The following is a 15,265-nucleotide window of genomic DNA, read 5'->3' as shown; positions in this document are numbered from 1 at the left end:
TGGAAATGTTTAAAATAACTATGATTCCTAAGTTCTTTCTCCGTAATCAAAGCTCTAAATTGGCTAAATACAATTTTATTCAATTTTACAAAACACGGGATTTGTTCAAAAACATTTAACATAGAATAGGTACTATGTATTTAGTGTATTTTTCTTATTAGTTTTAAATCGTATTATGTATTTGTACTATAATATTTAAAACTATGCATTTTTAATATAGATATTGTACGTAATGTATTTTTTGTCCTTTATTTTTTTTTTGTAAATTTATCGTTTAACTTTAAAGATTTTTAATGGTTTTTAAAAATTTAGATCAAATTTTTAAATAAATTATGTAGATTTTTATTCTTCGAATCACAGAGAAATTATGTTCACAGATAAATTTTTAATTTACAAAAATGTATCAGAGTATAAGATAGGTACTATGTTTCACCCTAATTCAATAATCTTATAAGTAACATGTTAAACAAGCAGCTACTGAGATCCCTATATAATATATTTTTTTGTGCTTAGTGTGCGTTCGCATCTCGTCTAAACATCAAAATCGCAGTGAAAAAATAAGAAAATAGTCGACAACAACATCCCAAACGACTTACGTATCAAAAGTTTACAAGTTAAAAAACTACATACATCCCATATATTAACTATGTAAATTTTATCGATCCATATCAAAAATGTGTATATAGGAAAGAGATTTTACAAAAATATACAAATTTTTGACGTTGACCGCTACATGTATTAGTGTAACACACACGCACACAAACACAACAACAGAAGAGCCGTTTATTGTATTTTGTAGTTTTACGATATGCTGTCTTTACTCTTCACTTAGCTATTCGACACTGGTCTCTAGCTAAGGCTTGATTGTCAACCAGAATCCATTTCTTTGCAGAGCTTACACGCCCGTGTGACTGAATATAAAAGACACGGCGTTTTTGTCGACCGGTGGGGACCGCCGGGTGATCGACGGGTTATTGTTGTTGTAATGCCAAGACTTTCTGGTGGAAGTGCTCGAGGACTGCAGAGCAATAGTTTCATAGTAGCGGAGTCGGCCGCAGCATTTCCTGCTCTTGATGATGGCTACAAATCCCTTTCTGTACTTCTTGTTGAAAAACGCGTACAGGATCGGGTTGATGCAAGAGTTCGAGGCTCCAAGCCATTGAGCCAGTGGTGTCACGATCGGAAGCATCTCTTCCTCCCATTTCTTGATCGGTCCTCCCAGTTTTATCCTTGCAAAGATCAGGTACAATGGAAACCAGGAAAGAACAAACAGGATCACAACAGCAACCAGCATTTTGACGACTTTGACCTTGGATTTTTGCTGCATACGTTCCATCTGGGCATCTTGGGTATCGGTGGGGATAGACCGTCTCCAGACCTTGATCCAAATCAGAATGTAGCACATCGTAATCATGACCATTGGGAGAATGTAGCAAAAAATAAGATTTCCAACCACGAAGTAAAGGACTTCGCTCAAGGGATTTGGCCAAACGTCGATGCAGAGATGTACATTAGGGTTTTCTTCAAATACCACGACAAGATCAAAGAAAAAGACCCAGGGGGTGGTGACGAGAATAGCAAAGATCCAGATGAAGACGATCATCATCCTGGAGCGGCGCTTCGTGATTTGACATTTGAGCGGCCACCATATAGCCAGGAATCTGTGGAAGAAAGAAACTTTCAATTATTTCGTAAATTACAACGCAAATAAATAAAAGATGTATGGTGTCGTGGGACACCGGATAGGAACGAAGTTCCTTATTATAAAAATATTAATTTTAAGTTCTATTCGAGGTATAAAGAAAATAAAACTGGAGGTTGTTGCGAAACCCACGGACATTCGGTAACGTGCGAACTTATTGTGGTACACTTCATTCACGGTTGTTTGCATAAGAGTTAGTATATTGCGCAAACGAACGCTCTGAGATCGTGATTAATGAATGATAAAAAAATATGTTTATTTTTTGTACGTTATTACGAAGTTAAGTCGTACGCTGTGTGCATTACTAATAAAAATCTTAGGTTACGGACGTTTTTTCCCGGTTAGGGTACCCCTCCGCATCATCCCTTATGAAACTTCGTTCCAAAATTCAGTAAGACACTATGAATGCTAGTCTAAAAAACGAAAGACAATGATTTATAGTAATTAGCTTTTAGTTATGCGGCATAATAATATGTTTGTATTAACAAAGCCTTCAGTTTTATTTCTTTATTTAAACAAACCAACAGGGGTAAATTTAAAAATCAAAATTCACTGATCAGGGATAGCTGAAAATCAAAACATGGTTGTGAAGCTAAAACTTCTTCAGCGCCGTTTTGAATCGAGAAAACATCACTAATAGATAAACTGAAATGTCTATCAGAATCAACGCTCGAACTGAGGAATTTAAAAGAAAAGAAAATTATTATTTAAAAGAAAGTTAATGCAATTTTACGAACCGCTCGACAAAGTCACAAATAAGACTTGATTGATTTATTCACAATTCAACGGATGCTCGCGAAAACAAGACTGTGATTTTCCGGATTAGCCTTCCCGGCGTGAAATCGTCCGGAAGACGTTCGGATACGAAGGACGAACGAATTAAACCGTCCACTGGAATAATTGGTTTTGGAGGTAATAAAAAATCGAGACTGTGGAATTGAGCAGCTAACTGATTCAACAAGGTCAATTTTCGGCTGGCGCAGATTAAGATACTAGGAAGATCCGCTTGATGCTAAGCGATTTCCAGAGGCTATATATTTCTCAACCTAAATAACTTTTTTATCGCAAGAGAGGAGTGGGTGAGCTAACAGCCAACCCAAAAGCCTACAAATTAGTTGCAACAAGAAAGCTCCAGTGACTTTGAAAATACAATTAGGTTTTAATATAAACCTGTATATAATACATAATAATACTACATATAATAATACTATTAATAATTTTAAAGTCGTCGTGGCCTAAAGGAAAAGATGTCCGGTGCATTCGTATCAAATCAAATCAAAATCAAATCAAATCAAGACCTTAGAACTTATATCTCAAGGTGGGTGGGGCATTTACGTTGTAGATGTCTATGGGCTCCAGTAACCACTTAACACCAGGTGGGCTGTGAGCTCATCCACCCATCTAAGCAATAAAAAAAAAACATAGTAATAGTATATAATACATAATAATGGTGCATTTAATTGAGAAACTAAATGATAATGCCATAACTAAGTGGATCAAATAAATAAAAAATGGAAGTGGTAGGTCTACTACAAAGTTACATTACAATCCAATAAAAGAAAGATCTATTTGTATTTCACAGTCCCAATTTTTCAGACGCTTGTATTTAGAAGATACATTTACTTTTGTGCCATGCTTTTTTCAAATTATATATTACTCTATTCAAAACAAAAAGAATATATAACAGTAAATGAACCTAAAGGCACTGGGGACAATTGGATTTCAGCCTTAAACAAAAATAATTCCTCTCAAAGCCAAAGGCAACTTTTACGAAATGCTCATGCCTTCCCAATAGAAACAATCTTCTGACACGGAAAAATGAATATTGTACGTTTGTTCATGTACTATGCATTAAAACGTTCCTCATCAGAATAAGTTGAAAGTTTGTATGGTACACATGTTTTAGGTTGTACAGGGAACATTTCAAGTGTGATAGCACAGCGTAAAGTAGCTGTACCATAATTAGGATTCATAATTGAAAAGCGTGATCGGCTTAAACAACTTCTTTAGACTTAACAAACATAAGTGGCTTAAGCTCATAGGATGCTTTATATAAAATAGTTATAATATCTCGGTTCTTTCATATATGTATATAAGTATATTTTTGTGCATAGTAAATCGGAATGGATTAAATTTTAATGCTTGTTTACGGTAGCTTATAGACCTCTGCCTTACATAATAACATAATTTGCCGCACTAAGCGAGATTCATAACGACACGTGTTTGACCAGTGATATTATTGAACAGTTCTTTATTCAGGCCCAAATAAAGAGATACGTGGTATTGACCTAAGGTTTACGACAATCACTAGGAAGAATATCTCGGTGTGCGCGCTTCTTCAACGATGCAAGTATCAGCATCAGCAATCAATACAATAGAACTATAAGATTTTTTATGAAATCGGATATTATACAAACGAAGTCGCAGACAACAGCACATTCATTTGTTTATTTATTCAGAAGCCGAAACTGCTAACGAGAGATGACAATGAACTTCTCGGAAATCGTAAAACAAGCCCGGGAGTTCGTCAACAGGATACAGAAGTATATAGGAATCTACGGATATGAGCGTGGGTTCGAACGAATGGGAAAACTGTTATAAATGTATACGAAGGTGATGCAAGATTATTTAGCCCACTATATCAATAGCTCTTAATACAATTTTGGAGACCTTTCTGGGTCCTTTATTTTATTCTTTATTTTAATTTAAGTCGACCTAAAATACTACACTTCCCCTTTTACTTTGGGTGTCCAAAAAGGTGAGTAAGAGATTCAGCAGAGATCTCTGCCGGCACACCCTGATCGCCAACCGGTATTACCCAGCAGTAGAGCGTAGTGTGAGCCCGCATGAGTACAGAATACCGCAGTCAGACAGTCCTTATACAATACAAATATGTGGTGACATTTATGCTCATTTAGGCAATAAACATTTTTTGACGAGCGTCGTGGCCTAAAGGATAAGACGTCCGGTACATTCGTGTTGAGCGATGCACCGGTGTCCGAATCTCAGGCCGGTAGCAATTTTTCTAATGAAATACGTACTCAACCAATGTTCACGATTGAGTTCCACGGTGAAGGAATAACATCGTGTAATAAAAATGAAACCCGCAAAATTATAATTTGCGTAATTACTAATGGTAGGACCTCTTGTGAGTCCGCGCGGATAGGTACCACCACCCTGATTATTTCTGCCGTGAAGCAGTAATGCGTTTCGGTTTGAAGGGTGGGGTAGCCATTGTAACTATACTTGAGACCTTAAAACCTAAATCTCAAGATGGGTGGTGCATTTACGTTGTCTATAGGCTCCAGTAACCACTTAATACCAGGTGGGCTGTGAGCTCGTCGACCCATCTAAGCAATAAAATAAATAAAAATAATAGCCTACTTGGTTTCAAGTGATCAGATTGATGAGGGTAGCTGATGGCCGCCAATTCCAAAATCCTATCTAACAGATAACGAATTCAATGACGAAACTACTTTAGTTCTCTTTCAAAATTATCGATGCAACAAAATAACCTTGTTATTTCAATGTTCCATGTCGCTTTAAACAAATAGACATTTCAATAATAAAAGTAATGTTAAAGTAAGACCACATGCTGACTAGTAATCTTTAGGAATAGTACGTTTAAAATGTGTTCATGGCTCCTTATAAAAATCGATACTTGAATTTAATATTGTTTGGTAGAATATTTGAATCTCGTAAATGTTCTTGTTTTTTTTAATAATACAGATCTGCAGCTTTTTTCATATTTTGCTAGACTTTGTCTTCACACAATATCATTTTTGTAATATTTTATACTCTATGTTTGTATTAAATGTCTCCTTAAATTTTATTTTCATTTTAGTACATAAAGTAATTACATAAAGGAGCTGATAATATTGAAGTGTGTCCAGTCTGTTACGTCGCTAAAATAGTTAGTCGATCGACAACTCAAGGCGCTTTGAATTGAGACCGGTTTTGTTTATAATTAATTAGACAACTTCTGTTTGCGAATTGTCGTACTAAATGGCTGATACCGATCATAGAGGATTTAACAATACGTTGACCTTACAATGCGATACTAAAATGTCACTAGAACGTAATTGAAATTAGATACTGTAATTCTATGTAATGCGCTGGATAAATAAATTACTGCTGTTTACATTTTACACTGTTGTTTGTTATTTGTTCTGTTAATAATTATAAAATGAGCTGTGATTAATGAATTTGTTTTGATAAGTACAAAATATTGTAAAAAATATACCCGGATATTAAATAGATATATTCTGCCAATTATAGACAAAAATGAAATTAATTAAAAAAATCCTCAGTTTATTGTAGTGTAGCTTGAATATGATCATTTTATTTTATTTTTGTTTGATTTAGAAAAAGTATTAATATTATTTGCCTTAGTTTTTCAAACAGCTGTCTAGCTGTGCGTATATTATGTAGAATCAAATATACATCTATGTGTTAGCGTTTTATGTTTTTCATCGAGTTGAAACCTTGCTCCAGTGATTATTGAAAATTGCATGAAACTTCCTGCTATAATAATGTAACATATTATAATAGATATATGTGCATATAGATATAATATTTTTGATATCTCTTCAACAAATTTGGAGGTAGGATATATTGTGAATCCGGCGATTTATGTACCATCATCTTGCTTATTTCTGCCATGCGCATGAGTGTTCAAGAAGACCCTATACAATTTAGACATCGAATTGTTAACTCTCTGGTCAAACCTCTCGCTCAATATCGGGTGGACCGTCAGCTCGTCTAACTATTTAGATCAATTTTAATAATACCCGAAAAACTCATACAGTAAAAACCATAAAAATAATTAAAGCTAAATTAACATGGATAAACAAATATATGTATATTTAATTTCTTCAAAGTAAACGCTGACATCAAAGATCGGACGCCTTTTAGATTACGTAAACAGTAAATTTGTATGTAGATCGATCGTAAATCAGTCGACGTCTTGGCGACGAGAAAGCTTGTGAGCATTTTCTTTATAGCATTCAAAAGGCTGAATTTCTTCGTTAGAGGTCGGACTAAATTAATTTCATTGCAAAACCAATACTTTCGGTTTGATACTAGTACGAGGCTTACCTAGTATTAAGTGGTTACTGGAGCCCATAGACATCTACGACGTAAATGCGCTACCCACCTTGAGATATAAGTTAAGGTCTCAGTATAGTTACAACGGCTGCCCCAACCTTCAAGCCGAAGCGCATTACTGCTTCACGGCGGAAATAGGCAGGTTGGTGGTACCTACCCGTGCGGACTCACAAGAGGTCCTACCACCAGTGATTACGCAAATTATAAATATCTTACTTCTTAATTAATATCTTAATATCTTACTTCCTGAAATATGAGCTTTGAATCACATTGTATTGAAGAATCACCTGCCTTGAGATGACGTAACAACGTTCAGATACCAGGACATTTATATTTTTAATTTATAAATTAAACTTGTATTTTTTTCTGTGGCAAAGTAATTCCATTCAACTTAATTATGGTTCTCGAGTATTGCGTGCTTAAAGACGAATAAATTGTTTAAACGTGGTATAATTATGATACCGTAAATCAGTATCTAGAGTTGGGATGGATGTGCTTAAATTATGTATTATCTTCAAGTATTTTTGTTTTCACTTGAACATTTCGTATCTCTGAGCTAAAATTTTCTTCTATGGTTTTTTTCTTTTTTAATGTAGGAAGGATTACTGGTGGATAGTTTTTATGTCTAGTTTGACACGTAAGTGTCCGATGGTATTAATCAAGTCCTCGAAGAGCAAGATATTGGTAAGGAAAGTATAATAATATGTACATAAACAACGAAAACAACAGAAAGTACTAACGAGCCGATATAATTATTTGGATTTTTTTATCATTGCAATATCTTTAGTGATCTCAAAAACTTCAAAATTGAACCAGTCGCTACGGAAGAATCATTATTACGCACATCACTATGATTGATGTATTAATCATGTTGATTTAATAAATAACCAGTTATTAATGCAGACATGATAAACTACATTCTGTCATTTTGTACCTGTCAATTTGCCGACACTTTCATATATCATAATTGGCATTGACACGATTTTATTAAAAAAATCGATTTTGTTATGAGCTTTTTTAAATGTGTTTTAACATAAACCTTCGAGTAAACTTACAGCTCACCAGATTTTAAGCGATAAAAGCTCATAGAAACTACAATAAATCTGCAATATTATTATTATTATTTATCTGTTCTTCTAGTTGACAATACCCCTATTGTCACTAATTAAAGGAGTAATTTGAGAGTGAGGAAGATAAGACGAGGTGACATCAACTTTGGACGAATATGGTGCATTAGAAGCTTGAGAAAACCAGTATATTGTTTTAAGCCATAGTCACAACCCCCTGAGATTTGATCCGGTGGTAGATTCAGTGAAGCATTGTTCATGCTAGGGTTTGGTATGAGCAATTTCTCTCAGGTTGAGCCTTATGAGTTCGCCTACCATATTATTATACAAATAGGTAGGACGGTGGTGCCAACCCAGGCAACCTAAAGATTGAATTCAGGGGAGAATCACGACACCTTCAGTTAAAAAATAAATATGATTCCGAATAGCTATCACTCGACGCGTGCGAGAACACGTCCCGTATTGGCAATAGCCGATGAAATTTATCTTCTAAGAGCGATAGTACGAAGCATGCGACCTCTTATAACAGTCCTTAGTCCACATAGAACTTTGCACCACACGAACTATTGTCTCCCAAGAAAGCCGCACCTCGTATTTTAAATAAGGTTCCAAATTTTTATGGAATATCAAAATGTCCTATAAATCATCAGCGTATTGTATGTACTATCATTATGAGCATCTAACAAAATATGAAAAGTAGCAAAGAGCAAGTTGCATTACAAAATCTTAAGAAATTTCTTGTGTAATTTATCAGCGTGATCAAGATTTTGAGATTAAAAGGAGAGGTCGCGCTCTCTTTGTATGATGCAATTTAAAAAAAAACTTATATCTGTTATAATCTTAAACTTTGTTGGCATCTAAAGCTCAGAAGCTTGTTGGATGCAAGTCGCTTAATTTTAAGCTGTTCCTTTAGTATTTAAAGATTGTTGTAAGATACTAAGTACATACAGGGCGCATTAGTCTTCAATTCCCAAGCGCGTATCAATTTTTACAATTAAATACGTACTTAACAAATGTTCACGACTGACTTTACCGGAATAATACCGGGTAATAAAAATCACACCCGCAAAATTTGTAATATGCGTAATTACTAAACAGTTGTGACATACGCCTCAATCTCACAGCTATATCTATGCGCTTCGGTAACCACTTAACACCGTGTTCGCCGTGAAGTATAAAACAAAAAATAGGTGAGCCCACACCAAGTTTAGATACCACCATTTTGCTTATTTCTGCGGGGAAGCTGTAATACATTATGGAGCAGCCATTGTACCAGGTACCTAACTGAGATTTAGAACTCATATCTCAAGGTGCATGTGATGGCATTTACGGGTTTCTAACAAAGCTTAGAGTTAGCCTGTAGAATAATATAATATATTATGTTAAGCCTCAAATCCATAGTCCATGAGTACGTCGTCCAAAACCCGCCTACAGCTAATAACGAAACATAATTTGACATGTGACTAAAATGTCAATAATACAATACGTATGTAGTGACATAATGAATGTTATACATGAAACCTTTGATTCCGGAAACACACCGGAAGTTTTACTTATTAAACCATTTTATTATTATGTAACAAGGAAATTAAATCTAAACAGGGACTGAAGGAAATTGTATATTCTGATGTACAAATATTTAATTTTGTAACCTCAAGCGACGTATAAATTACACACTACAATAATGTAAGTAATGTTCAAGAGTTTCCCCATACCTACATTAATAGCTAGCTTAATAAGTTAATAATAGTGAGCAGAAGTGTAAGTGACTAGAATTGATTTTGAAACTAATAAGCAAACCATTTAACATTCTACGCCTTTTTGACGTGACAACGTCTTATAATTCGATAGAGCCGGCTGCACGCACGAAAAAACATGACTCATTCGACGTTACCTCGCTCTAAGGCGTTCCATTTAAGGCTTGAAGTGCAAGCGAGAGCGCGCAACGAGCGACAAAGAGGCACAATCGGCCTCCGCGTTCGGCAACGTTCGACATCTGTCTCTCTCCTACTTGTGTGAGCGATGCATCCACGTGGACAGCTGCTATACAATAATACATTTACATGTTTCCGTCAAGTATGAAGTTCAGTGAAAAGTGAATGTTGTGTCAATTGTCCATACAAAATATCTATCAAACAAATAAAATTAAAATTTTCTTTTGAACCATGAAACCATTCATCCTCCATCCAACCATCAGTATTTCCTTATAACGTTGTCACGTTCAACTATCGTCAGTACACCGACTTTACAGACAACCGATTTTTTTATGAAGTAACTGTGCCTCCTGTTGTGAAGTGTATTCGATATTCCGATGTTATAGAAACGCTGCGTTTTACTGCCGATGTTTACGGGCTCCGGTAATGCCAGATTTGTTTCCCTTTTTGACGTCGGCACACTCAGCTTTTGGCGGTAGACGATACAAGCGATACTAGGCATAGTTTACTGACTTCTGGACAAAAATGAATGCTTTTGAATACTACTGAAAAACCTCGTTTGAGAGTCAGAAGAATCGTATGCGAAGTCAACGTCACAAGTCAGCGTGACATATATACAATTTTGATTATTCACTCCTCCTCCTCGCGTCGTTTTCCTCATTACTGAGGGCCATGACTCTCCCGCTGCATCAGTTTCTTCCGTACGATTTCCCTCAATCTTCTACGATCCTTAGCTTTGTGGAAGGCAGTGTGGAAGTTGATGTGCAGAGAAGATCGTATTTGGTCCGACCATCTCGTAGGACTGCGTCCTATGGGACGTTTGCCATCCCCCTTTCCTGTCACCATCAGCTGTTCAAGATTATGACCCTCTTTAGTGATTATTCACTAAAACCTTTATTTTCAACCGAAAAAAAACACCACCACCAGCCAATATTTCATATTAAATATATTCTTTAATAAATTTGAAGTTGCAATAAAAATTAAGTGCACTGCAAAAAAGTGTAAATGATAATGACTCGAGTACGTACGTAATCTTGTGATTTATCGTTACATTCATGTCAACTTGAATAATTTACTCATTATAATTTGCGTCCAGTTGAATTAACTATCGCCAAAAATTTGGATATTCATGATATCCATTTTTAAACAGAACATTTAATAAAACAATTCAATTGAAATCATTTATTTCCAAAAACCTTTAAACAAATTGTACAATAAAATTAACAATTAAACAAACATTTCAAACCTGCGAAATAAACTTAAAGTTTTTGTCATTTGTATTCTATTAAACATTTTGTGTTCTTTTTTATTTCAAAGCCCATTACTTTCAAATGGATTATACTAGGTACGTATTATAGATAAATATAGTTTAGGACAATCACAACTAAAGGCAAAGCCGTATAATTAATAAAATATTGGGTAAAAATACGGAGCCCTGCAGAATCACGGCTGTAATGTAGCCATTTAAAAAAAAAGAGGGTATAATTATATTTTTTCACTGGATAATAGATCTTATGACTTATGTGGTTTTAAATTATAACCGAAGCCTGTGACAACTCAATGCTGTATAAACTTAGTCACTTAAGTAAAATCTTAAAAGTATTTATAATTAATTGATAAAAAAAAAGTCGAGAACTATTTATATATCGACGTTACAGTAATGACATTTCCGAGTTAGTCTTTCCCTTGCTTGCACTAAAAATTAAAAGGACACACAGTTTGACAAACACGTAAAGGCAATATTGTGCAAATTACAAAATTAAAATCCGAATGAACTTGACATCAACCTAAATACATAGCCGTTGTAAATGTATAATCACGTAGCGTACTTGCATATGTTTGTGCGTTCATTAATCTTAACAAGTATGACGGGATGTCGATACAACGAGCCGTGTATAGTGAAAGTAGTGTGGATGTGGCATACTACGTCTCCTAAATTCAATCATATATATGCATTTTATTTCATGTTATAGAAGTGGCATATATACCGCAATGATATGGATATCACTAGCCCCCATAAGACCTTAGGGGAAATTCTAATAGCGTAGAAGAAGAGCGTATTACATATGTATGGATTTTACTAGGAATACAAAAAACTTATAAATAAAAATATTGGATATTCATTTTTTATTGTATTTTATGGACGGTTATTAAGTTATAGTATCTTTCATTATAAGAATAGACGGGGTGTCTTACATGAGAAGTACAGAAATAACGGCATCACGCTCCACGACCCGTCTAATGATTTCTGCTTGTCACTGTCCTGTGATTTAAATGTTTATCGATAACTAGCTGACCCGGCAGACTTCGTAGTGCCTCAAGCGATAAATAAAAGACCTAAATTTTAGTATAAGATAAACTTAAAACAAACAAAAGGAATCCGTCCGACGGGGGACATATTAAATAAAAAACAAAATTGTTATTTTTATTTAATTCCGAGCATTTTCATATTTATCTACCTTTTAAACCTTCTCTGCACTTTCACAAATCATTCAAGACCAAAATTAGCCAAATCGGTTCAGCCGTTCTCAAGTTTTAGCGAGACTAACGAACAGCAATTCATTTTTATATATATACCTATAGATAGATAACAACAGACACCAGAATGATCGCTCACTTTAACTCTGATGAACTACTTCTTCGTAATAATGTATTGATGATTAACTTCCGTAGAGATTAAACTAACAAAATAAAAATAGGTTTAGTTTTGGTATACCGTATCCAATTTTTTATTATTCGTTCATATCAAGATTCAAGTACCGAGATACAAGGTATTGCGTTCCCTCATTGTCGTTTTCGGTTTCAGCCTCTATAAAAGCCGAAACCACTGACCAAAAATTTAGATAACAACTTACATTCGTCTCATAACGATCTAAATAAAGATTTTTAAATAAAATCAACAAAAATGAAATCCTTCGTAAGTTTTTTTTCAATGATAACAATTATTTCTTATATTATTGCTATTGTTTTTATGGCGAAATTAAATGGATCATGGTGCCCATGAGTGTTTTCAAGTAGGCAGCAGGCTGGCTGTGCTCTTGGCTTTGCTTATGTCCATGAGCAGCCAAGGGCACAGGCATGTCATAAAGCCTTCAGCGGCCCACTTATTTGTGACATCAAACACTGCAATACACAGCACGAGAAAAACTCCCACGCTCAAGTTCCATACATTTCGATACGGAACATTACACTCATCGTTGAATTATTCTAAATTGTCCACAGATTGTTTTCACCGCACTCCTGGCCTGCACCGCCGCTGCACCCGGCCTGCTCCTCCACGAAACCCCAGTGGTAGCTGCTGTCCATACTCCAGTTATCCACACTGTCCCCATCGTGGCTGCTAAGACCACTGTGACCAAGAGCAGCCAAGTTGTCAACCATGGTTCCACTCTGGTACATTCCGCCCCTGTGGTCCATGCCGCACCCGTGGTCCATGCCGCACCCGTGGTCCACACTGTCACTGCCCCAGTTGTCCACACGGTCCCAATCGTCCACACCGCTCGTGTAGTTGTGAACACCGCCCCCGCTGCCATCGCTCACAGTTCCTCCGTGGTGCACCACCACACTCCCATCGTCAAGACTTTGCCCCTGATCGCTGTTCATCATTGATTTTTCAAAAATAAATTATAATTGACCCCATTATTGAATTGTTTTTCTTTCAATCATATCATCGCACTGACTACGCTGATTACGGAACTTTAACAATTTTACTGATAAATATGCACAGGAAGGTTTTTCATTAGATGTTCTGTGATTACCTTACATACAAAAAACATCATTAAGTCGTTCACATAAAGATCAAATTTCATGTCCCTATTCGAATGAACAACACCCGTTTTCAATATAAGTGTAATAATAAAGTTTTTCGTTCGGACAAAATAAATTTTTAGATATTCTTATCTGGTTAGGTAGATGAGTTAATGACCCATGCATCCTCAGACATCACTACGCGACCTTCACCACCTACCTCGAGACATGAGAACAAAGTGTCAATCGTTATGCAAATGGCTATTTCACCCTTAGCACTGGATCGCAGGACTGCCTAGCAAATTGGTGATACCCTTATGGAATCCCAGAACTAATAAATTTTGATTTAAAAATTCAGATTTATAACACTGTGTTCTTTATTCATAGTCAAGTATTTCTTATACACGTGTTAGTTAGGTACGCTTTGTTTGGAAAAGTCGGAACTTGCTAAAGATAGTTCCAATATATTCCAGTATATCATATCTTGATACTAGTCGATACGATATCGGACAACTTGCAATCTTCGCGGACAACCAGTCTATTGCACGATCTGATTACGATCTGTGACAGGGGAACAAAAGCTGTTGACATATTATGTTGATGCCTACTCATTTTATTTGATATAAATCTTGAATGTATTAAATCAGCAAATCGGTATTGCAAAAACGAGACAAGGCTACTGTCAATTACAAGTTCTGTGATTCTATGACAACAACAACAACGTTTTGAAGTTAATTAGATTGGGTGTTTTGTTTTTTAGGCCACGACGAAGACGCCACAAACAACATCTCGGTTATTTTACGTTTGACAGACATAGGAGTTCATGGACACTTCAACATGAATGTCCTGCCCGCTTCGGTGATATTGAAGTCCCAATTGCTAACCAGAACGCATGATTGCTTCGCTGTAGAACTAGACACGTTGCTAAAAATTACATTATATTTAATACAATATTTTAGGACAGTTTCTGTGTTTGTTGGTTGTACAATAAACGATATATTCCACGCGAGTAGTTTCAATAAAACGGAAGTTTTTCAAACGCTTAGGGATTTACACAATGATTTAGATCTACATACCTATAGGTCTATAAAAATGAATTGCTGTTCGTTAGTCTCGTTAAAACTCTAGAACGGCTGGACCGATTTGGCTAATTTTGATCTTAAATTATTTGTGGAAGTCCAGAGAAGGTTTAAAAGGTAGATAAATATGAAAATGCTCGGAATTAAATAAAAATAACAATTTTGTTTTTCCTTTGATGTGTCCCCCGTCGAACGGATTCTTTTAAGTTTAATGTTGTTTTAAGTTTATTTTATACAAAAGCTTAGGTCTTCTATTTATCAATTGAGGCACTACGAAGTCTGCCGGGTCAGCTAGTATTATATAAATATCGTGAACTCCCTTCTACCCACTTATAAGATTACTATTTTCTCTAGCGAGACAAACAATAACTCCGTACACATATATATTGTGATCTCCAAACACCACTATTATAGCCCATTTGATTATTTCCATTTGACAAAATACGTATGTTTTCTGTCAACGTATTTTTTTTCGGATTGACCTTTATCCCGAAATATTTGTTCGTTTTGATTGACTTACAGACTGAATATATAGTATAAACTGAAATTATATTAAAATATTGTGACGTGTTTATTTCTAATATATTAAGTAACCAGTATACAATAAAAGGGAGGCATAAATATGAATTG

At 35.4% G+C, this 15,265-nt stretch overlaps 2 protein-coding genes across 2 annotated transcripts in view; one reads left to right on the top strand and one right to left on the bottom strand.

Moving 5' to 3' along the window:
* Nucleotides 1-323: 323 nt before the first annotated feature.
* Nucleotides 324-15,265, bottom strand: part of BomSIFR (neuropeptide FF receptor 2-like) — a 102,103-nt gene continuing 87,161 nt past the window's right edge. The window contains exon 3 of the mRNA XM_028188300.2: nucleotides 324-1,661. Within this exon, the coding sequence (XP_028044101.1) occupies nucleotides 896-1,661 (766 nt within the window). The 3' untranslated portion in view covers nucleotides 324-895. The remainder of the gene's footprint in view (nucleotides 1,662-15,265) is intronic.
* Nucleotides 12,599-13,451, top strand: LOC114253433 (uncharacterized). The gene is made up of 2 exons (XM_028188301.2): nucleotides 12,599-12,726; nucleotides 13,032-13,451. The coding sequence occupies exons 1-2, from the start codon at nucleotides 12,715-12,717 to the stop codon at nucleotides 13,416-13,418; spliced, it is 399 nt and encodes a 132-aa protein (XP_028044102.2). The 5' UTR covers nucleotides 12,599-12,714; the 3' UTR covers nucleotides 13,419-13,451.

Source organism: Bombyx mandarina, chromosome 06 (genome assembly GCF_030267445.1).
Source record: "Bombyx mandarina strain Sakado chromosome 06, ASM3026744v2".
Lineage (NCBI taxonomy): Eukaryota > Metazoa > Arthropoda > Insecta > Lepidoptera > Bombycidae > Bombyx > Bombyx mandarina.
This window is presented reverse-complemented; position numbering and strand designations above follow the sequence as displayed.